The following is a 24,826-nucleotide window of genomic DNA, read 5'->3' as shown; positions in this document are numbered from 1 at the left end:
ATATACATGATTATTATTATAATATAATATGTAATTTGAGGTTAATTCTTATATTATCCTCAAAAATGAAATTATAGAAGCAAGAAGTATGAATCACATATTTTTTTTGTCATCACAAATTTCTCTCTCCGACCGATAAGAAACCAACAAGACAAGTCCCATGTGGTTTCTTAGGATCCACTCACTTAACTTGTGTTTTCATTTTCCACTTCACCAATACTTGTGACCCATAAAAAGAACCCTTTTTTCTGTGTACTCTTCTCTTTTTCTAGTTCTCTTCCATTTTCCATAACACCCCCTTCTTCACACTTCTTCCTCCAATGGTTGCTATTTAAACCCCCTCTTAAGTTGCTTCATTTTCCATCTGGGTTTTGTGAATTGTCTTTGTTACTTCTTGAATGATGTCTGTCACTAGCAAAAGCATTGATTTTTTTGGTAAAAACTTGGTTTATTGTGGCTGTTCTTCCAATGCTTCTTTTCATAGATATGAGGTGAAGAATTATGCTAAGGTGAATTCTAAAGGGTGTGGAAATGGAGCTCGTAAATTGGTTTGTTGTAAGAAGAGGAATACTCATCAATATCGTGTTTCTTCTATGGATACTGCTGAGCCTACTTTGAATGGTATAATAATATTTTATTTCATTTTTTAATAAATTGAAGTATGTTGTGGAGTTGCTTCATGTTACTAGTCTGCATGAATGATTTTGTATGTACTATGTAGTATCTGATTGATTGAAAGTGTGTCTGGTGTTCGAAAGTATGAGAATTGTTCTATCGAACTCCAGACACATGTAACATTCAATCATTTCATTTTGTATGAACTATGTAGTACTGATGGAAAGCGTGTCTGGTGTCCGACAATATTAGAATTGTCAGATATTGTCGAACGTCAGACATATGTAACATTCAATCATCTCATTTTGCATGTACTATGTAGTATATGATTGAAAGTGTGTATGGTGTCCGACAGTATCAGAAGTATACAATTCTGATACTCACAAACTCCATACAGATGTTACATTCAGTCATTTCATTTTGTATGTACTACGTAGTACTGATACTTCTGATCAAAAGTGTGTCTGGTGTCTGACGGTATCAGAATTGTTCTATCGAACACTAGACACATGTAACATTCAATCATTTCATTTTGTATGTACTATGTAGTACTGATGGAAAGTGTGTCTGGTGTCCAACAATATTATAATTGTCAGATATTGTCGAACATCAGACATATGTAACATTCAATCATTTCATTTTGTATGTACTATATAGTATTGATACTTCTGATGGAAAGTGTGTCTGGTGTCCGACAATATTAGAACTGTCAGATGTTGTCGAACGTCAGACATATGTAACATTCAATCATTTCATTCTGTATGTACTATGTGGTATTAATACTTCTGATTGAAAGTGTGTCTGGTGTGCCACAGTATTAGAATTGTCAGATATTGTCGAACACCAGACAAGTGTAACATTCAATCATTTCATTTTTTTTCAAATTAGTATCGGTCTGGACATGTAAGTGTGTCACCGCGGTGTGTGTATTTGTGTCATTGTTTTAGAGTGAGTGAATGAGTATATATTGGTATTGATTTCATTTTTTTTCAAATTAGTATTGGTCTGGACATGTAAGTGTGTCACTGCGGTGTGTGTATTTGTGTCGTTGTTTTATAGTGAATGAATGAGTATATATTGGTATTGATTTTAGAAGTGGAATTTTGGCATTAAAGATTTGGTTTGGTTTTTGAATAGGCGGAACTCAAGCAATTAAAGACCTTGCAAAAGGATTGAACTTGAAGAGTTATCCAGCAACCCCTATTTCACCAAATAGGTTGTTTGAAGTAGTCTCTGATGATCTTCTAACACTCAATAAAAATCTTCAGTCTGTAAGTATAACTTTCTATATTCATGTTGTGTGCTGGTTTCTACTATCTGGCTAGTTGCTTATAATTGTGTCCTGTCTTGTCTGTTTGAGTTTTTCTTTTGTTCTGTTGACTTCAACAGACCAGAAAATGATGATGATACCGATTGTTCAGTAATTTGAAACAGAACATTCTTTGCTTATTGTTCTTTTAATTATCCGTTTTTGAATTCCACTACACTATAGTGCTATAGTACCGCAATAGCGGCTATTTGACAATACTGGTCATTCTTATTGTCTACTGAGCCTTCTTGCCTTTTAGGTTCTCTTACATTGCAAACAGAAATGATTTGATTTTTGTTGCCTATATGTTAGTGTATCTGATGAAAATTTTGTTGATAGATTGTAGGCGCAGAAAATCCAGTTTTAATATCTGCAGCTGAGCAGATCTTTAGTGCTGGTGGGAAGAGGATGAGACCGGCTCTTGTGTTCTTGGTGTCAAGGGCGACCGCAGAGCTACATGGCCTTGAGTAAGTATACAATTTTATCTCTCTCTCTCTCTCACGTGCACGTACACATACAAGGAGAAGTTATTTGCTTGTCCTGAAAATTCTACGTATATGACTAAAAAAATTTGAAAGATTCATTTTTTAAATGAATGATTGCAGGGATCTTACTGTAAAGCATCGACGTTTAGCTGAGATAGTTGAAATGATTCATACTGCAAGTTTGATACACGATGATGTGTTAGATGAGAGTGACCTAAGAAGAGGTAAGCTAGTGATACTTATTTAGAAATGGCTGTTTATTGTTCTTCACATTACTTTATTTTTCTGCTTATGATCATGTTTGGCAATGTGCATGCCCTAAATCAATTTTTCTCATACTTTACGGTCGTTTTGATTTGAATCTTACCATGTTATAATTTATTTGATCAAGAATTTCATTTACACCTTACACATATGGCCTGAAACTTTTTTGTAATTTGGAATTGAATAATATTTCTCGTTCTATGGGTCATTACATGTCGGTGTTAAGTACAACTCGAAAGATACATCTGCTATGTATCACCTTGACAAATTGATATATACATTCATAAAAAGCTTCCAGTTTCCAAACTGTGACATTTGATTTCCATGTTTTGCTTTCAATTAATAGGGAAGGAAACTGTTCATCAAATGTTTGGAACAAGAGTGGCAGTGCTGGCTGGAGACTTCATGTTTGCACAGTCATCATGGTATCTCGCCAACCTTGAAAACATTGAAGTCATTAAACTTATCAGCCAGGTGAGTTCCGTCATTATACGTCTTTTAAAATATCCTTATCTTTCACTTGCATCCGCAAAATCATCATTCCAAGATTCAATCCCTGGTCGGTGAGTATGAAAGAACATATGTTAGGATAGGTCAACCCCGTAAATGGATATCAGTTACTTTGTTTGAGGGATTGGGCTCCACAGTTGTATGCAGGGTTACCTTGACGTAACAAAAAAAAAAAAAATCATTATTTCATAACTGCTTAGCATAGGGTATGAAAAAAATGCATAATTCCATTTTCTGAAAGAAAAAAAAAATTTGCTAAATCTTTTGGTGTTGTGACAGGTGATTAAAGATTTTGCTAGTGGAGAAATAAAGCAAGCTTCTAGCTTGTTTGATTGTGATGTTCAGCTCGACGAGTATCTAATCAAGAGTTATTTTAAGACAGCCTCCTTGATTGCTGCCAGTGTAAAAGGAGCTGCAGTTTTCAGCGGTTCTGACAGCAGCATGACCGAGAAAATGTTCGAATACGGGAAGAATCTCGGTCTCTCCTTCCAAGTTGTTGACGACATATTGGATTTCACGCAATCGGCAGAGCAACTTGGAAAGCCTGCAGGTACGGACCTCGCCAAAGGTAACCTGACCGCTCCAGTAATTTTCGCATTGGAGAAAGAACCGAAATTGAGGGATATCATCGAGTCTGAATTTAGCGAGATTGGTTCTCTTGACGAAGCGATCAAGTTGGTTAAGAGTTGTGGGGGAATCGAAAGAGCACAAGAGTTGGCGAAAGAGAAAGCTGATCTTGCTATTCAAAGTCTTCAATGTCTTCCTCCAAGTGTGTATCGTTTAGCTCTTGAGGACATGGTGACATATAATCTTCAAAGAATTGCATAAGTTTGTGCATGATGAGACACATTTAGAAAATCAAGAATAATACATGATTATTTGAACTTGTCATTTCAAGATTTTCCAACAAACCCAGTGTATAGACATTGAAGGATCAAGAACAAGTAACATAATATATTCCATTATTGTATTTATGATCTTATACATGTATCAGTATATTCTTTTTTCCATTTTATTTTCTTGGATCTGGTTGTAAGGGAATACAAAATTTAAAATGAAAAAATAATAATGATTATTATTTTTCTGATTTTCTTGTACTTAACTTACTACTAGGAAGAGATTTTCATATTTTCCATAGTTGCAAATGTCATTCCTTAAGGCTGAAAGATGATGTGTTTCAAATTGCATGGCCATTCTCCTTGGATTAATCTTGTCTTTTGAAAAAAGCAAGAAGCAGTATGTTAGTTGGAACCAAAGCAATTGGTAAATTTAGACCCTAAATAATTTTGATGATAACTCACGCCTTATTAGTGAAAAATTAATCTTTTACTATTTAACGATGTTATTCAAGTGTACAATTAGAAATGGTAAGTGTACATGATTCAAATAACTTAACTAAATTCAGGCTGCGTTTGTATCAACTTTAAAAAAAAAATATAGATTTTGGTTAAAAGAATCTGGAGATTTTTTTTTTGTTGAGATTTAAAAAAAAATCTAAAGATATTTTTGTTTCCTTACTATCATAAAAATCATTTTTGAAGATTTTAAATTCTTACAGTTGAGTTCTTAGATGTTGGTTTCGAGGAACGTTCTTAGATGTTGGTTTGTTCTTTATGTATATCAAATTATTTTAGTCATATTTCTTTTTCAAATAGAACTTATAAAGCGAGAGTCGTCCCTCTTTGAGTTCTTTTCGACTCCTTGTTGTTGAGAGTTTCCTTTTTTGTGCATTTTCGTTCTTCTTTTGGCTTACGACAACTTACCGGTCAGGGGTTTAAAACATCCGCCCAACCTCTACTTGTCGAACGATCTCAAGATTCTTAAAGGTATCCCCTTTTATCTTTGTTTATTTTCACTGTTTTCTTGTCATTTTTCCCTGTGAGAATGGATAATCTGAGCACCTTAGGCAACCTGGGATACTCAAACCCTAATTTCCTTGTCACAATCCATCTTTGCACATCATGTGCATTGGATTAATCCCTGATAATTTTGTTCATGTTTTCTGAAGGACGAGCGTCCGCTACCTCCCACATGTTTAGAGTGGAAACATTACAAAAAAGATGAAACTAGAACATGAGAGAATCAATTTGCGGAGATACAAATTTTGTTTGAAGAACTCATGAATTTTGAAAGAGGTGACCCATTGCGCAAAAAAACAAATGAGGACAATCTCATTCCCATTGATAGTGAAGATGAAGAAGCAATTTAATTAGATATGATAAACGGACTTAATCATATGAAATAACTATTAGCCTATGCCCAACATGGTAAACAGACTAAACCACCAACCATGATAATTGAAGGGAAGTGAAGAAAATTTCTCCTTCAACTAGATAAATGCGAGAAACTTAATCTTATCAACCACATGTATTATCGAGTATTTTTTGTCTTTGAATAGCCTGTTATTTCTTTCTTTCCAAATTTCTCAAACAGTAGCAAACCAAATAACCTGTAATATTGAACACCGAACCTTTGCGGTACCACCACTATAACTAAATTGATTAAAATGATCCGGCACATAAAGAGGGACGACCGCAGAAATGCCCAGCTATCTATAAATAAAATACCAGACAGACCCAAAAATATTACAATGTAAGAACAAATGATAAGACAATTCAACCAAACCGCACCCTGCCACACGCTCCTTGGAGTCGTGGTCAATAACACCTCGACGGAGAAGATTGTCCTTTGTAGGCAACCTATCCCGGAACAACCACCAAACAAACAACACAACCTTCAGAGGGACATCCTTATGTCAAAGAGATGAAATAGCCACCAGTGAAGTAATATGAGGTTGAATAGTTAGGAAATTATAAAGACTATGAACACAAAAAGCATGAGATGTTTCCAATGCCCGTAGCCATCTATCATCCTTGTCAACCTGCAAAGTCACAGTATAAAGCAGTAACATAAGTTTCCCCACCAACTCCTCCTCCGACGCAAACAACATCCGCCTCCACGCCTCCCCCTCCTCCCCCCAACCTAACTGACACATATCAAACACAGACTCCCCCTTAAACACCGACAAGTCATATAACCTGCTGAATCTGACTCTAAACGACACCCCACCAAGCCAAACATACGACCAAGAAAGGGTATGCTTCCCGTTTTCAACAGAGCGACTAACGTGATCGCTAAACCATTCCTCCCTACACAAGGCATGGATATCACGCCACCATAAAGAGGCCTCTCGGCCACCCCCCTCCCTCTACACCATAACGCGCCGACAACACCCTAATCCATAAACTCTCCCTATCCTCCAACAAATGCCAACACTACTTCCCTAACAGAGCAATATTAAACTCCCTAATTCTCCGTACCCCCAAACCACCAAGCCCCTAACTCCTGCAAACAGAGTTCCACTCCACCCAAGATATTTTTCTGAGGTCAACCCGCACCCCCCCCCCCCCCCCCCAACAGAGAAATATTAAACTCCCTAATTCTCTGTACCCCCAAACCACCAACCCCCTAACTCCTGCAAACAAAGTTCCACTCCACCCAAGATATTTTTATGAGGTCAACCCCCCCCCCCCCCCCCCCCCCAAAAAAAAAAAAAAAAATTACAAATAGATCGTACGGGCCCTAACCCTTAAACCGTTTGAGTTGTAAACCCCAATCCTTGATAAAATAAAAAAGCTTAATTGCACTTTTGGTCCTCTATCTTTTTAAAAGTTGCGATTTTGACCCACTAATTAATTAAAATACAAAACAATCCTCTATGTATTGGATCTTTGGCAGTTTTGGCCCCGAATGCTACTTTTGACTTAGTCTTCGCTGACGTGGCACCCACATTCTTTAAGTGAGGTGCCACGTGTCGACCATTGTGGGTGTCACCTCAGCGAATACTAAATCAAAAGTGGCATTGGGGGCTAAAACTGCCAAAGATCCAATATATAAGGGCTGTTTTGTATTTTAATTAGTTAGAGAGCCAAAATCGAAACTTTTAAAAAGATAGAGGACCAAAAGTGCAATTAAAGATCGGGTCGTCACCTTCGAATCTAAGCGATCCAAAGTTATGAATCGATAAATATTTTATTTTTATTTTTGAAGGGTTTATGAACATTTAACGGGGTTTAGATCCTTCAAAAAAAAAATTTACGGGGTTTAGAGTAAACTCCTAAAGTACTTTGCAAAGCCTAACTTTTTAGTTAAGCCAATTTCCACATCTACTTCAGAAAGAATCTCTTTCTCTCACATACAAACTCACAAGAAAAAATGCCGTTTATGAATTACATCGCACAATGGAAAAGCGTTGCAAAAGAAGCATTAGATCGTTCAGCAATAATCGCAAAATTCCTCTGTTACCTTCACTTCACTGGCAACTACCTCTGTTCACCTACACACGTATTCTTCAATCTTTCATCTTTCTTATTCATCTTCGTTTTTCTCAGATACCCTTTTGACTCAATTGCTATAATCCTCTGTTTGCAGGCTTATGGACCTAGTATGCTCCCAACCCTAAATATCGCCGGCGACGTTGTTTTGGTGGAGCATGTTTCTCCGAGGATTGGGAAAGTTGGTCATGGTGATTTGGTTCTTGTGAAGTCACCTTTGAACCCTAATAGGAATTTGACAAAAAGGGTTGTTGCTATGGAAGGGGATACTGTTACTTATTTTGATCCTTTGAATTCTGAGGATTCCAGAATTGCTGTGGTGTGTTTGCTTAATTAATGGTTTGTTCTTTCGTTTTCACCTTTTTGTGTGTTTGTTTTATTAGTTCTTTGTGATTTTGTGTTTTGTTTTTTTAGTACATTGTTGTGAAAATGTGGCTACTTGATTGTTTTCATGTTAGATTAGCTATTATGGGATTCACACTAATTAGTGTATGTTTGGTTATGCAATGACAATAATCGATTTTGAGTGAATTGATTCTGACTAAAAGTTAGTTGAAGGTAAACTGATTTTTGTTTGGATAATCGTGTAAAAATGAGTTCAAGTTTAAATTCATGTGTAAAAATCAATTCTTGAATCAAAAGCTACGAATCCTGGCTTCAAGTAGAATCAATTTTGGAGGCAAAATCATTTCTTCTTGAAATCAATCGAACATGTTAGAATCAATTCTACACTTCCAAAATCAATTTTGACCCCTTTAGAAGTGGAACCAAGCATACACTTAGGTATTGTCTGCTTAGGTCTTATGTAAGTCCTCATGGTTTTGTCTTAAGTTACAAAGGGACTCGGTGAGTTGAGAAGAGTGAGTTTTTTTATAAAAGAAATGCGAGACTTTTTGGTGTACTAGAAGCCAATTTGAGGCTAAAGGGCTTATCGGCTCTTTGTATGGCTTAGACCGTGTAATACTTCGTGTGTGGCTTAGGCTCTCCTAGCCTTAAAATTTCGATCTCAACTCTGCTGCGCCGCTTATTTGAGATATTGTTGGTTTTGGGGCCCTTCACACTTTTGTCTTTAGTTAAAATGTGTCTCGATGGGTTGAGGAGAGTGAATGTTTGTAAACTACCCTTAGAGGTTTGTTCTTTGTTTTCTCGTTTTTTTTTTTTGTCTGTTTTATCAATTCTTTGTGATTTGTGTTTTGTTTTTTTTAGATATGCTACATTGTTGTGAAAATGTGGCTACTTGATTGTTGTCATGCTAGATAAGTAATTATAAGCAAGGTTTTGTTCCGACCTCAACTCTACTGCACTAACTAATTAGGTATTGTCTGCTTAGGGTCTTATCTAAGCCCTTTAGTCATTAGTTTAAAGGCGTTTAGTGAGTTGAGGATAGTGGGTGGTTATAGGCTATCCTTAGTCTCGATTCCCAAGCGATGTGAGGTTTGTTGGTGTACTAGAAAAATAGCCCCATTTCTTGTGTATGGCTTAGGCCGTGTCAATCCTCATGTGTAGCTTAGGCCCTCTTTCTAGTGTCAATTTCAAGTCTGTTGTGCCGCTTTTATGAGATACTGTCCTTTTTCGGGCCATCACGCTTTTGTCTTCAGGGTCTGTTTGGGAGGACGGGAGGGCTTGGAAAAAACGGAAGGAGGAAGTGGAATTAATAGAGGAATTTGGGAGAGGAGGGTTATGGAGGTTTCAGATAACATTCTTCAAACCCAATCTATGTTATAATATTTTTAAAATTTAAAATATATATTTAATTATAAGTTTTCATTTATCATTCTCTACAAACTCACTCTCTTAGAAATGGTGGAAAATTTCTCGTTCTTTTCCTCTAGACCCTTATTTAAAATGCTACTCCGCGGGTTGAGGAGAGTGGGTGTTTATAAGCTACCCTTAACCTCAATTCCCAATTAATGCGAAACTTCCTGGTGTATCGAAACAATTTTTAAATGGAAAATGGTAATTATTACTTAACATTTTGAGCTAAATAGAAAGTGCTAATTATTACGAAGCATTTTGAGCAAGAAATGCAGAACTGTTTTGAATGGCTCGTTTTAACACTACTTACCCATCCTGATTTCCATAAATGATAGAAGTTATAGTAGTTTTGGTCTATTTAAAAAAATAATACATGCTTATCCAAAAACAAATGAAAATTACATACATGAAAAGGATGTTTAGCATTGTTCACATATTCCTTGTGGTTAGCCTTTCGTAAAAAATAGCATAACTCTTAAAATATCGGTTGCGGTAAGGGCTGCAGTCGTGATTCTTGATATTACAGAGAATCACAATTAAACATGGATAATACAGCCGTAATAAAAGTCGCGGCAGAATCAAATTCAAAAACCATGATGTTGCGATCTAGATTGTTGTTGTGGACCTTTATTTAAACACTTATTATGGGTATTGAACTTTTTCCAGCATTTATTTTTCTTCTTTAATATTTGTAGCATGTAGATATGTTATTCTGGAAAGCACCTCTTGCTTGTTTTATTGCTAGGATATAGAATAAAGGGGAACTAGTTACTTGATTATTAGAAAGTACTAATTACTTGATTATTAGAAAGTATCATGTATAAATAAATAGGAGAACACATGCATAGGTGAGGATTATTATTGAGTATTGTAAATTCTTAGTGAATAGAGTCGTGACTCTATTGTAGAAGGGGAAACTCTTGAGGGAGAGATTTCTCCTATTCTCCCTCTCTTTTGGAATCTTTCAATAAAATAGGCCTCCCCTTTAAATTCAATTGCTTAGTTCCTAACATTTATCATGTTGGATTATAGTGAGTGGAACTGGAAGAAGGTTTAAGATGTTTGGTCATATGAGTTTGAAGCCGTTGATTAATGCATTCAATAAAAAGATTATTACTTGTGTGTTATATACCAATTCAACTGAGTTATATGTGTTGGTGATATTTTCAATGAACAAATATGCAGAATAAAGAAAATGATTTGATGCAATTTTCTACGTCTTTCATATATTGAATAAAAAAATACAGTTTCATTACCAGGTTTCTTCAAAATAGGTAATTCATAAGGTGCTATATAGGAGCTATGCAGATTATTTTCAACGAGTCTTGATAAAATGCATTTATCTGATTTTCGATCACTTTGTCGTCATCATTGTTTTACTGCAACTGTTGTGGTAAAAGATCAGTTATTTGCTTATGATGTCTGGTTATATTACTTGAAATTTCTCTATATTTTTGGCTAAGATTATTGATATTTTGTTTTCAGATTGTAATACTTAGCTACTTAAGTTTTACTGATATCCTTGATTCTACATTTCAGAGCATCATTTTGATCCAATTTGCATTGTTGAATCTTGACACTTCAACTAATTATTAAATTTTAATATAAAACATAATCAACTATCTGGTTTGTGTCACATTTGCTTAGAATATATGTTTTGAAGGTTGCATTGATTTTTCTTGTTCTATTTTAATTTATGCTGATAAGTTTGATTTATTGCTTTATTTATCAAATATTTTTTTACTTAGGTGCCGAAGGGGCATGTTTGGATTCAAGGAGATAACGTCTATGCTTCGCGTGATTCACGTCATTTCGGTCCTGTTCCGTATGGTCTTATAAGAGGAAAAGTGTTTTTCCGGGTAACTGCCGTGCCCAATATATTCTGTTATTTTTTTATAGTTTGTTTTTGATTCATTAGGTTTCTTCCCTATTATTTTATTTTGATAGAGGTTTATAGTGCAATTTATTTCTCAACATACTTTCATGTGGTTCAATATTAGTTTCCTGAATAATTTAGACCAAGCTAAGGTTATAATAATACTGTTCTGTTAGTACATGACTGCTTCTATTTTTCTTTCTCGACTTGTACGTATACTTGCAATCATCTACTGATTTTATATTTGTAGACTTTTGTTACTGATCTAGATATCGTATACTAGAATAATTTCATCTATCATTGCGGTGAGGACATCATTTTCTGATTAGTTTTTTTTTTTTTTAATTGACAATGGGTCCTTCTGATTAGTTAATTTTATCTTATTATGCTATGCTTCTATAATTTTAGTTGATACCAAAAGATCTACATATTTGTTACACACTTTTTTGACTAGTGAAAATTTGTTTTTTAATTGATTATATTGTTAAAGATATTTCAAATACTTTTTTCTATCAGGTTTGGCCACCTAGTAGCTTTGGACGGTTAGATAATTGAAGATATTTTAAAGAAGGTACGGTACTTTCCATTATATGCAATGTCTGCTTTTCTCCTGCTAGGGTGTTTCCTTATGCCTTAAGTTATAGAGTATAAGATAAGTAACACAAAGGTGACGAATAATCAATTAGGTCTGTGGACAGCGTTGCTTTCAATGTCCCCTTCGTCTGTAATTTACAAAGCATGAAATTTGAATATTGAATCATGGTTGTTTGTAACTCCAGATGAAACAGCATCTTGATTTTGCTAGACCTTGTTGTATACTAAGGTGTGATAATCTAGCCACATTTTGAATTGTAACATTTCTTCCGTGTTATAGATACTGTGTCTCATATAATTCAGGTTTACAGACTCAGCTACATGAAAAAATATAAGGGCATGTTGGGTTTAATATTTTATATTTTCATCTTTAATTTAAAAATTCAGCTTCTTATTACTCTATTTCTTGTTTTCAAAGATTTGTTTTTGATACAAAAATAGATAGTTTTCACTGTGTCTGTTATAAATTTTAAAAAAGAGAAATCATTTTATAATTAAAAGTTAAATGAAAATTGAAATGTCTCAAACCAAACTAGTCCTTAGGCTTTGGATACATATAAAAATTTCAACATCCTACAATGTTAAAATGCGACATTGGAAGTAATTTATCGTCCAGGTACCAATAATTATTATTTATTAGTGAAAGCATGAGTGCACTTATGCAATGATTCCCTTACATAGATTGGATTTTAAGAAGTTCTCAAGATTTTGTGTTATTATGGGTTGATACTCAACACTTTAACATCTTTTTCGTTTGCCAATTAATTGAACAGTGCTTATGGTCAGCCATCCCTCAAAATGCTACTTGGATGGAGCTTCAATGTTTTCCATGAATGTGGCTGTTTTCAAGGGTAACACCTCAAGGACCATGCTCCTTTTCGCTGCTACGAAGGATACATGCATTGGAGTTTGCTTGAGCACTGTGTTGTGTGTTACTCTATAAACTTTGAAAAAGAACAGAGTTGCACATTTATATGCAGAACAATTGGTGGTTAGAAACCAATCAAAACATGCATTTTACCCATGATATTTTTTTTGAAATTTATATGCAAGGTAGAGTTTCTTTGTTTTTGATTGTTACATTGTGAATTTTTACCCTGAAAATTGTAAACATAGATTCAGAGACAAAGTACTTCATCCATTTTGGCTCATTTGTCAGGTTGGTTGTTTTGTTTTTATGTCTGAAATTATTGATTCGTTTCGTGAAAATACACACTCAGGCAGCTTGAGTCGGGCTATGAGGGTTGTCAAGAACTAAGTCATGAAGTAAATATTTAAGAATGATTGTATGTATGTTTCAGGCTTCCTTGTTTAAAAACACTGCAAACAATGTGCTTATGTTGTGCCCAAATTATTTGTATTTTTATCTACACCCTTCCCCATCCCTTGATCTTCATTCTCAAAAAGCGTATTTTTATAGAGGATAGGCTATTGAGAAAAGGATCGGGGAGGTGGGAAAGGGTGTATGTAAGATAGAATTCAGCATGTGATTTTGCTAAAGCTAGTAGCTTCAACAAAATCATGGCACTGCTGTGATTTTGTCCAACTTGGTTGTTAAACCAAATATGCATCAACACCGTCAAAGGTTTCCTCCCAAATCCAATATGTTAAACGATACTACCTCTAGAAGCAAAATGTTTAATAATTTGATCCTTCATCAGAATTTGGATAGATAATAACTTTTTACTATCAGAATTTGAACATGTCTTTTTCAATTCTTCTTGCATTTGGCTCTGACCAGTTCAGTCACCCATTTTTCCGGAAGAAAATTGCTTTTTTGACATGTAATACTTTCTATTGACATAAATAATTTACTAAAAAGCTCACAGCGGTAGTTAACTACCGTTGGGGAAACCGCCGGCAGTTAACTGCCGCTGAATTCCTTTCTTCACTTGAATAAAGTAATTATGAGAAGTGATGCAAATTATGAGAAAAGTAATTAATGTTGTATTGAAAATAAAAAAGTAATTATTTTTCATGTATTAAATAAAGTAATTAATGTTACATTGAAAATAAAAAAGATGTCAATTATTATGAGATGGATATACATTTTTATGATATCAAATATATATTTTTGAACCACTCTATAAAATAAAATAAAGAAAAAACAAACACTTGTGATTTTATCATGGGTTAATAGTGTTTTACACTCCTATAATATATATCATTTCCGGTTTTCCCGATGTAAATTTTTTTGTTTAGTTTCCGTCCTTGTAATTTGAAGATTTTTTGGTTTTGGACCTTCATGAAAAATTTCGCCCCCTACAAAAACTTCAAATTTCGATTTAGCCCCTGTAATTTGAGCAAATTTTGATTTACCTCATTGCTAATTTAAGCAAATTTCAGTTTACCCCCTGCCATATCATCTATTTTGTACATTCAAAATTCATGAAGGTCTAAAACCAGAAATCTTCAAATTACAAGGATGAAAACTGAACAAAAATTTTTACAGGGGAGAAAACTGAAAATGACAAATATCACATGAGTAAAGCACTATTATACCCTTTTATCATTCTTGAAAAATGTACAAAAAAAGAAGAAGCAGTAGAAATATACTTTTCGGAGAGAGAATTGTTGTTCCCACATATAGTATGGCTGTGCCACACGAGTAAAATACCAAAATGCCCTTCGGCAGTTAACTGCCGAAGTTTTGAGTGAACCGGCGGCAGCAAACTACCGAGGATTTCCTCGGCAGTTAACTACCGAGGAAAACTGAACATAACCAGAACGCAGAAACTCAATTTTCTTCATTTGCTTCATTGTTCAAAACTTCTTCCAAACCATCCAACTTCTCCAAATTCGATTTTTCAGCAAAATCAAGTGCATCATCTCCATTTAATCACAAGTAAGTATCTTGACTCATTTTTAATCATAATGTTAGTTTGGGTAGGTTTTTTTTTAAAAAAAAAATGGTAGTTTTCATGTGGTTAGGGTTAATGTATGAATTGAATTTTTTATGAGTGCATGTAGTTTATAATTGAATTTAGTTGGTTTAATTGATGATTGAATGATGTTAGGGTATAATGTGGTTTTGATTGGTGGCAAAATAACACATTTTGAGTATGTTTGATACTTTGCACACAAAGTGTTTGATAAAATGTGTCAATGACAATTTTATTGATTATTTAGTTAGTTTAGGTATTGGATACGATCTTGATTGTAATTCGAAAACGTGTATGTTGAATTAAGTTGAATGCATATTGAAAACGTGTATATTGAATTAGGTTGAATGTGTATATTGAATTATGTTTAGTTTAGGTTGAATGTGTATGATAATGCATTTGATTTTTTGCGTTTGAATGTTAATGATAATGTGTATGATAATGTTTAGGTTCAATCAATGTCTTTATTTTGGTAAAGTGGTTTAATGTGAAAGCGGTTATGTTTAGGTTGAATGTGAAAGTGTAGGTTTTGTTTAGGTTTACTGTTTGTTGATAAAGTGGTTGAATGATATTAATTTTTATTTTTTATTTTTTGTAGATATGGCCGATCAGGACCCCATTGATCCATCGAGGATGATTGGTGGTAGGCGTGCCATGACTCAGAGCCATCGCAGGGAGAGACAGATTGCCCACATCCCAAAGAGGGGTAGAGGTCGGAGGGGAAATGGCTCAGGAAGCTCTCAGGCTACACAGCCTGAGGAGTCACAGGTTGTTGACCCGTCACAGCCTGTTGACCAGACTGGGGTGGAGTACCTGAACTATCAGGATCAGGTACATCATGATGTGATGGACGGTGGATATGACCAGGATCATATACCACATGAGCAGGATGCAGGAGACGAGGATGACATTGCAGCAGCTGCTGCACCGGAGGTGTTACCTACAGACCCTCCCTTTCGTGGTGGACCGGCTGACTTGTCCTTGCTCCACTCTTATGTCGGTCATGTGGCGTTGCCACTCTGGTATAATTCAAATAATGTAAGTGTATTTTTTTTAATTGTTTTTTCTTTAAGTTAAAATATTTTCTTTAATTTAAATGTGTGTTTGTTTAATTATTATATCCACTTTTATATGTGTTTTTTTTAATTGGTTTTTCTTTATGTTAAAATATTTTCTTTAAATGTGTGTTTGTTTTTATTATTATATCCACCTCTATATGTGTTTTTTTTTAATTTTTTTTCTTTATGTTTAATTATTTTCTTTAAATGTGTGTTTGTTTTAATTATTATATACACTGTTATAAGTTTATTTTTTTAATTCTATTTTTTATGTTTAATTGTTTTGTTTATATGTGTTTTTAATTATTATATACATTGTTATACATTGTTATGTGTTTTTATGTTTAATTATTATATCCATATGTTTTTTTCTATTATTTCAGGTTCGTAAGACCCGCGTGCTTAAACCGATTAATCATGGGACGAAGATTCTCACTCTCGGACACCCTAACGGGAATGAGAATTGGTTTTGGGATGCGCTTCAGCAGAGCGGGCTACATGACTTGGTCTACTTGGGGTACTCCACCGTGCCTCATGCCCTGCTGCTTACTTTATGCGAGAGGTGGCATCCGGAGACCAGCAGCTTCCACATGCCGATGGGGGAGATGACTGTGACATTGGATGATGTCGCATGTCTCACGCATCTTCCTATTGAGGGGCGGATGTTGACCCATGGGAAGAAGATGCCCAAGCATGAGGGAGCGGCACTGCTGATGACGTATCTTGGTGTGGCCCAGCATGAGGCTGAGAAGATCTGCAACCAGGAGTACGGTGGGTACATTAGCTACCCCAGGCTGAGGGACTTCTATACCTTGTACCTTGGTAGGGCCAACGTATTGGCGGGTACGGAGGATCCTGAGGAGGTTGAGGAGCTGGAGAGGGTCAGGACATACTGCGTCCGGTGTTACCTTCTGTACTTGGTCGGATGCTTGTTGTTTGGCGATAGAAGCAACAAGCGCATCGAGCTGATATATTTGACGACCATGACGGACGGCTACGCAGGGATGCGTAATTATTCCTGGGGAGCTATGACCCTCGCCTACCTATACGGCGAGTTGGCGGATGCATGTAGGCCTGGACACAGAGCGCTTGGGGGGAGCGTGACACTGCTCACTGTAAGAAAACTTAAATTTTATATTTATGTTAACTTTATTTTTTTGTGAACTTTTAATGTTTTGTTATATTTTTCCGTGCGTAATAATTTATAAATGTTATTTGTTTGGTTTGTGCAGGCATGGTTTTTGGCGCATTTTCCAGGGTTTTTCAGTGTTGATCTCAACACTGACTACCTGGAAAACTATCCGGTTGCAGTGAGGTGGAAGCTCCAGAAGGGTCATGGGGAGGGGATCACGTATCGGTCACTGCTCGATCGTATACAGTTAGATGATGTATGCTGGAGGCCGTACGAGGAGCATAGAGAGATCCAGGACTTCGAGGAGGTTTTCTGGTATTCTGGATGGATTATGTGCGGCGTCCATAGGGTGTACCGTCACTTGCCCGAGAGGGTTTTGAGGCAGTACGGATACGTGCAGACCATCCCCAGAAATCCGACTGATGTTAGGGACCTCCCCCCGCCTTCCATTGTGCAGATGTTCGTCGACTTCCGCACTCACACGCTTAAGGCGGACGCTCGGGGTGAGCAGGCAGGAGAGGATACATGGCGGGTGGCGGATGGCTATGTCCTGTGGTACACTAGGGTGTCTCACCCTCAGATCTTGCCACCTATTCCAGGAGATCTTCCGCGGCCTGCAAATGAAGAGCAGATCATTGCAGAGCAGTGGCAGCGGTATGAGGCGAGAAGCTCGCCTGACACCTATGACATGGTTAGTGGCGCTGTTGCCTACGCTGATGCGCAGTTAGGCCAGGAGGAGGTCACGAGCATGACCCCTCAGCAGTGGTATGAGGCCATGACCCATATGAGGGAGCAGATCGCGCCGATTTTGACCAGGAGGAGAGTCCAGAGGCCGAGGAGGAGGCACCATCATCAGGATCAGGATCAGGACCAGGACCAGTAGTACTATTTTCCTTTTTTAGGACTTATTTTTTAGTTTTAGTCTTTTGATGACATTGAGTTATGTATATTTGTATATTTGTATATTTCTACTTTGATGACATTATTTTTAATTTCATGGGCTTTTTTTACTTTGTTTAATGTACAAAAATGTTGGTTTAATTAAGTTGTGCATTTGCACCAATATTTATTTGTTATTTGAACTGTTATGATGAATTTTAAAACTTTGTGTAAAAATACTATTAGAATGATTTTGAAATATTTTATAGATGAAGATTTCCTCGGCAGTTTACTACCAAAATTGTTTAAGTTCAGATTTCCTCGGCAGTTAACTACCGAGATTTTCCTCGGCAGTTAACTACCGCCGATTGCCTAAAAACTTCGGTAGCAAACTGCCGAAGGGCATTTTCGTATTTTACTCGTGTGGCACAGCCAAACAAGATGTGGGAACAGCAATTCTCTTTCGGAGAGGCATCGAACGGGGTCAAAATAGTAATTGACAGTGAATCATTGGCTATAAAAAGACGCTAAAGTGAACATTAGGGTTAGATATCTGCCTTGAAAGAACCGGGTGTAGCAGCCAAAACATTTGCTCCCGAGTTCCGTTGCGGGCATAGATCCAAATTCCTCAATTCCTTTTCTCTTTTCTTCTGCAATTATGCAGAAGCTTTGAAAGGATTTGTACATTACTCTTCTTTGATCTAAATCCTTAGTTTATTTATTATATTTTCTTATTTTTTCGGCCGATCCAATGGGTTCTCTGTTAATTATATTTTGAGATCCCTATTTCACCCGGCCAATAGAGATTATTTTTGGGGCAGTATTATGGTTTTTGCATGTTTTTATATTCATGCTTAAATTTAGATCTTTATTATACTGCCCTATAATTATTTAAGTTTTTTTAAAACATGTTTTATTTTATGAATCTGGGGTTTAAATATTGCAGTTATTATTATTGTTGTAGTTTTGAATATGGTTTGTTTTACTGTCTGCGTGAGATTCTATATTACCTTTGATTAACAATTGTCCCTTTGGTTCATAAACTCCTTATTTTCAATGTAAAATTAAGCATGGCAAAAGCACACTTAATTTGTAGCCAAGGTCCTATCACTCACCCCACTGAATTTCGCAAGCAATAAGCATGTTTGTTTCTGTTAAAATTGATTAGTATAATTGATTTTAGTATATGTTTGTTTAGTATAATCGGTTTTGTTTGAAGTCAATATTTGTAGCTTAAACATTGTCACAAATGTTTTTATATAACTGAATACATATTAGCTTACATTCAAGTCAATTTTGATCAAATCAATTTATACATTTATTAAGTTGAATTTAACTTTGGTCATTGCATAGAAACATTCTTTTGCGGTGACAATAATTGATTTCAAATAAATTGATTATGTAAATTAGTCTGATCTTAACTGACTTGTGTGTCAGTTATGTGTTTCGACTATTGAGTTAAATTGTGAATATGTGTGTAAAAATAAAGTAGAAAATTAAAAGCTATAAATGATCTTTGATTTGAAATTGAATTCTACCCAAACAAAATGTCATCAATCAATTTCTTCTTGTTTTGCATAATGAAAATAGCAGTGTTCGGTAGCAAAACTGCAAACTGAACCAAATCAATAGAAAAATCGTAAACCAACCTAACTAAACTGTGAAAAATTGTATTTGGTTGGGATGTATTTAGATTATTGTCTTATATGATTTGGTTTGGTTTTTATTTTACCTCTTATGTAAAACTTAATCTGCAAATTAGTCTGCATTTTTATTTATCAGAGACCAAGATTAAAATGAGATTATCATCTTCTAAACCTAACCATCACAGTCCCTTTTCCCTAATTGACCATCTATATGGTGTGCAGTTCGAGTTATATGTGATTTTTAGTCTCCTTAGTTTTATCAGAGTCATTTTATTCCTTCTTTTTAGTAATTAATCAAATAATTATTGAGACAGGAGAATCAAACAATCTAGATATAAACAAAATATAATCAATTTTTTTTTTTTTTAAATAGGGAATCAAACACGCCTCAAGGGAAAATAAACAAAATATAATCAAAATATAAATTCCATTTTTTCATATCATCTTTAGTGAAATTAACATTTAAAAACCAACAAACAAATTTTAAACAGGGAAAGCACTTTGGTGCTCCATGTCTATTCGATGAATCGTTTATGAACATGATCGATTGTATGATTAGGTGTGTGGGTTGAATTTGGATCTTTTGAGTTGTGTGTGCAATACTACTTGTACCCTTTCCTATCATCAATGTTCAATAAAAATTGAACAAAGACTTAAAAACTAACCACTTCGATAATTTAGACAAAACACAAAGGCAAACGATGAAGGCATCATGAATGAGCATTTAAAACTGAAGAACAGTACTAGAAATAAAGAAAAATGACGATCAAGAATCACTTAAAACATTAAAACATTGTATTTTTTGCTGATATAACATCAGACAGGATTAAAAAACTTTGAATAAATCCGTAATGTGAAGCTTAACGATGGAGTGGGGTGGGAATATGCCAGGCCGTCCGTCAGGGACCTATGGCTCGGCCTACTAAAAGTCCGGTTCGGCCTAACTTGTTTAATAAATGAGTCAAGCTTGAGCTTTTTAAAAAGTCTATTAACTTAAGACTATTACTTTTCCCACCCTACAGCCTTCTCGCGCGCCTTGTGATTTTGACCAAAATACCCTTTGTCCGGATTGTATAATTCGGATTAGATTGTTAGTGATTTCAATCCGGACAAAATGTTATGTAATTTTCTGTGTCTTTCTTTGATGTCAAGGGTCTCTGTTGACCGTTATATGAACCCCACACAAGTTGCAATGCATTGCAATTGCAGTGTTCCTATGAACGGTCAACAATGACCATGGCACCATCGACACCCCTAAAAAACTAAAAAACATTTGAAAAAAATGTAAGAAAAGAGCTGAGGTGAAGAATGTAGGTATTTGTTGAAGATGAAAGCCTATTTATGGCCTAAAACAAGTCCTAGGTCATTAATACAGTCAATGAAAACGTGTTAGTGGTTGTTGTAACCGTCCAAACCCACATTAATGGCTCTGAATCTTTCTGGATTTTACATTCCGGAATGTCCTTAGCCCTATAGGAAGTGTCAACTTTCACACGTTCACCACCATTATCGCATTAATCCGGAAAATATATTCCGGAAAACAGATGTGCTTTCCAGATTATATATTTCGGAATGCATCAGTCATGGCCGGTGGTCCGCACCACACGTTTTTGTCGGTGGTTAAGTAAAAAAAAACGGGGTAAACCGCATTTTTTGACTGCATTTATGGCCTCCCAACCGTTTTTGATCCACCCCTCCCTATAAATAGCCTTCCAAACCCACCATTTCTCACACTATCCTCTCCCTATGAACGGTCAATGAGGATGGAACCGCGCTGCAACGAAGCGCGGTTCATCTGAGGGTCATGTGGGTCAGTGTGGTTCTTAGCCTGGCCTACCTGGGCGTAAGTTTGAGCACCCACCCACTTCCCTCAGGGGCATTGTTCTCTTATTCCCGCCCTCCTCTTCCCTCCTCCTCGATTTTCCTCAAATAGGCAAACTACTGGTATGTTCCATCACATACCAGTGGTTAGACTCCTAGGAGATTAGAATTAGGCTCATAGGAGATTAGAAATAGATTTAGGATCTTATGTAATAACTTAAAAAGCTTGAAAATTATAGTAATGTATTGTTCATATATTAATAAAATGAATTGTTTTTATGTTTTTGTCTTTTTATTTATGTTTTTTATTTTATTTGTATTTGATTTTATGAATTTTGAAGATTAAAATTGCAAAAGTTATGGTAAGACATTATTCTGGATTTTCAAATCCGGAAACATATGCAAAATTCTAACAATACCATCCGGAAAACGAAATCTGGACCAGGGGTAAAATTGAAAAAAAATAGGGTGCGCGAGAAAAGGCATAGGGTGGAAAAAGTAATAGTCTTAACTTAATTAGGCCTAGCTTAGGCTAATAAAAAAGCCTATCAAGCCTATCATACCGGCCCGTATATAAGTATATTACATTTTTCCATATTTATTATGAAGGTGAGAAAAACACAAGAAGGGGGGGGGGGGTTGAATTGTGTTTTCTTTTTCTGTCTAGAAAATTCTTCTTCTGATAAAACTTCAGAAGCAGACTGAGAGTGCTTCTGATGAAATGATCAGAATCAGATATGCAGCGGAAAGAACAGAGCAGAGAAAAGAAAGACAAAGACACAAGCAGTTATCCTGGTTCCTTCCACAACACGGAAGTAGTCCAGTCCCCCTTGCACTTCCAAGGAGATTTCACTATAATCACAAGATTACAACTGCTCAATACTTTCAAAGTATGAGACTTCACAAAACTATGCTCAAGCACACACGCAAGAGTCTTCCAATGCTCAAGCACTAAGCAAGAGACTTCTAATGCTCAAGCACGCAGGCAAGAGACTTCTAATCAAACAAAAATACAGAGAATTGAGTTTGAATTGAACACTTGATATACAATCAGTGGTGTTCACAATACAATACAGAAAAGACTCTAGACTATGAATTTCTAAGATGTATCAAATCAGTGCAGAAATTCAGTGTGCTTTGTAGTATCAAATTGACAGAGTTTTGGCGCTTTTGAACTTATGTATATCTCTATATAATCTTCAAGTCTTCACTCCTTTATATAGAGGCGTGAAAGAGACGTTGAGATAATCAGCACGTCTAAAGAGTCGTTTGAAATCCTTTGATTATCCACCAGTGATCCTTTGCCTGATTTGGGTGTAGTCCTTTGAAGAATAAACTTCAAATTCGTTCCCATCTTGAGTTGTACAAATTCTGCAGGCATGGCTGTTGTTTTGTCTTGTAGCGTAGACAGAAAACAGAGTAGTGGAGGTAGTGGTTGTACACTTGTACTTTGTCAACTCTATTAATGAGAGACAAGTGCTCAGTGCTATCCATATATCCGTTGATACCTCCCTTTCAATTCTTCGTTCTTCTTTGATAAGACTGAATTGAGAATCAGCAACTTTGAATCTTTAGTTTGATTAAAGGATCAAATGTAGCTTCTGGTGAAGATATTGCTTCTGATGAAAACTTTTGCTTCTGATGACTTTCTGCTTCTGATGACGTCATCTCTTCAGGAGCAGTTTAGCTTCAGGAGCAGTTTTCTTCAGATGCTCAGAATTTCTTTTTCTTTCCATTGTTCTTCCAAGACCTATTGAAATAACTTGAGTAGCCTTTGGTCCTGTACACTTGAACAATTATTAGTAATAACCAATTGACAATTTTTAATACCTTGTTATCATCAAAACTTAATAAGGTTCATTGTGAAACACATTTTGTTCCAACATATTATAGGCAAAATTACACTTTTAGTCCCTTAACTTAATTTCAGGTAACAGTTTGGTCCTTTATCTTTTTTTCATTTCAATTTGGTCTTTTTTGTCCATTTTCATATGAATTTTTAATCTTAAAATTCATGATTTTATTTTCTCATGGTCTTTCAATCTTCAAATCTATGATCCTCGTCTATGTTTGCATAAGAATATTAGATTTGAAGCTTGAAAATGTATATAAAAATGGACAAAAAGGACCAAATTGAAATGAAAAAAAGATAAAGGACCAAACTGTTACCTGAAATTAAGTTAAGGGATTAAAAGTGTAATTTTGCCTTTATTATACACACACACACACCCACACATCAGAGAGAATTACCGATCATTCTAATTCTCGTACCACACTTATTATTATTTCAGTTTTTATTTATTTATTTTGTATTTGGGAACAACACAACTCTTGCTATTTCCCTCATATATCAGATGAAGTTCATCTAACGAGTCAAGAGTTACTCACACCAATTGTGTTTTATTAGTTTAATTTGTATCTAATTAGTGTTTATCTATATATTAAGTATGTTGCACAAATTGAAAGGAAAAAAAAAATGATGAACAAACTCTGTTTGAAATTTATAACTCAAACTAGGCTTTTAGACAGGCTAATAGACTAGACTTTTAAAAAGGTCAGACCAGGCTTAAAATAAAGTCTTTGACAAGTAAAAGGCCAAAACTTAGGCCTTAGTTTTTTTTCAACTAGGCCTAGCCTATTTAAGCAAAATCCGGCTCGACCCGACTCATTTCCTCCCCTAACGATGGACACCTTCATCAAGTTTGAATTTGAAACACAATTCCACTTCAAACCCTATATATTTATTGAGAAATGATATTTGTACAACCAATTTGTGACAACTTTTGTACAACTAATTTGTGACAACTTTTGTACAACTTTATCTCTCATACTCACATGATGGTCTTATCCTCTCTCTTTCTCTCCATTGTTTTTGACCAATAAGAAGAGAGAAAAACAAGGTTGCCATTAATTAAAATTGTCATAGAATGGATGTACAAATATCATTGCTCATATTTATTTGATTTTTTAGAGTGATTTTAGTTGAATCATCCTTTATTTCCGTCTATAATTCCCCAATTCATTGTAAAACTTTCAACATTTTCTTAAATGTTGTCGTCAACTATTTAATATCAGACAAAATATTTATGACACCGATGGTCTAGATCGAGTTTGAGTCAAACCCACAGAATCAACTTATAAAGCAAGGATGACCTTTCATTTATTATTACTATTCAAACAATACAACTATCTAATGTGATATTTAGGATAAACAACTTACACTACAAAAATAAATGATTGAATCTAATTTCTTTAAAGATAATATCCAATATTTTAAAACATAATATAGGCTTTATTAGGTGGCTTTAGTATGGGTAAGTGAAGTTTTTTCCCACCATGGGAAAGTTGATTATGTGCATTGGATCAAATGAAGAATACGGTACTATCATGGACTCTTAACATTAGATATTTTCACACTCTTCTCAATCCTCCATCCCCACTCTCCCCAACCGGAAACTGCTGATCAAACCAACCGTCCCAAACCTTCCGACGGACCTCTGAAGCATTTCCACCATCTTATTGGACCTTCAGACACCTCCACTCACACAAATATGAAAGAATTGAACGAATATCACCCAAGAAACGATGACTGTAATGTTGTTGGGTGGTGGGTGGCATGGAGGAGAGAGGAGGATGGGTAGGTGAGTGAGGTTGAAGATAGAGTGA

The 24,826-nt window shown here is 35.5% G+C and overlaps 2 protein-coding genes across 2 annotated transcripts; both read left to right on the top strand.

Moving 5' to 3' along the window:
• Window positions 1-156: 156 nt before the first annotated feature.
• Window positions 157-4,270, top strand: LOC25487134 (solanesyl diphosphate synthase 1, chloroplastic). The gene is made up of 6 exons (XM_013608993.3): window positions 157-621; window positions 1,753-1,886; window positions 2,264-2,391; window positions 2,530-2,633; window positions 3,020-3,147; window positions 3,463-4,270. The coding sequence occupies exons 1-6, from the start codon at window positions 399-401 to the stop codon at window positions 4,009-4,011; spliced, it is 1,266 nt and encodes a 421-aa protein (XP_013464447.1). The 5' UTR covers window positions 157-398; the 3' UTR covers window positions 4,012-4,270.
• A 3,036-nt stretch (window positions 4,271-7,306) lies between these two features.
• Window positions 7,307-13,035, top strand: LOC25487133 (mitochondrial inner membrane protease subunit 1). The gene is made up of 5 exons (XM_013608992.3): window positions 7,307-7,527; window positions 7,615-7,836; window positions 11,021-11,131; window positions 11,665-11,719; window positions 12,516-13,035. Exons 1-4 carry the CDS (start codon window positions 7,399-7,401, stop codon window positions 11,701-11,703), a joined length of 501 nt encoding a protein of 166 aa, XP_013464446.1. The 5' UTR covers window positions 7,307-7,398; the 3' UTR covers window positions 11,704-11,719; window positions 12,516-13,035.
• Window positions 13,036-24,826: the final 11,791 nt, after the last annotated feature.

Source organism: Medicago truncatula, chromosome 2, assembly GCF_003473485.1.
Source record: "Medicago truncatula cultivar Jemalong A17 chromosome 2, MtrunA17r5.0-ANR, whole genome shotgun sequence".
Taxonomy (NCBI): Eukaryota; Viridiplantae; Streptophyta; class Magnoliopsida; order Fabales; family Fabaceae; genus Medicago; species Medicago truncatula.
This window is presented reverse-complemented; position numbering and strand designations above follow the sequence as displayed.

Bases quoted from the DNA above. Each gene is read 5' to 3' on its own strand.
- LOC25487134 (XM_013608993.3), top strand. From the start codon at position 399: ATGATGTCTGTCACTAGCAAAAGCATTGATTTTTTTGGTAAAAACTTG. The intron at 622-1,752 runs GTATAATAATAT...GTTTTTGAATAG, and splicing joins TGCTGAGCCTACTTTGAATG to GCGGAACTCAAGCAATTAAA. The intron at 1,887-2,263 runs GTAAGTATAACT...TTTTGTTGATAG, and splicing joins TCAATAAAAATCTTCAGTCT to ATTGTAGGCGCAGAAAATCC.
- LOC25487133 (XM_013608992.3), top strand. From the start codon at position 7,399: ATGCCGTTTATGAATTACATCGCACAATGGAAAAGCGTTGCAAAAGAA. The intron at 7,528-7,614 runs GTATTCTTCAAT...CTCTGTTTGCAG, and splicing joins ACCTCTGTTCACCTACACAC to GCTTATGGACCTAGTATGCT. The intron at 11,132-11,664 runs GTAACTGCCGTG...TTTTTCTATCAG, and splicing joins GAGGAAAAGTGTTTTTCCGG to GTTTGGCCACCTAGTAGCTT.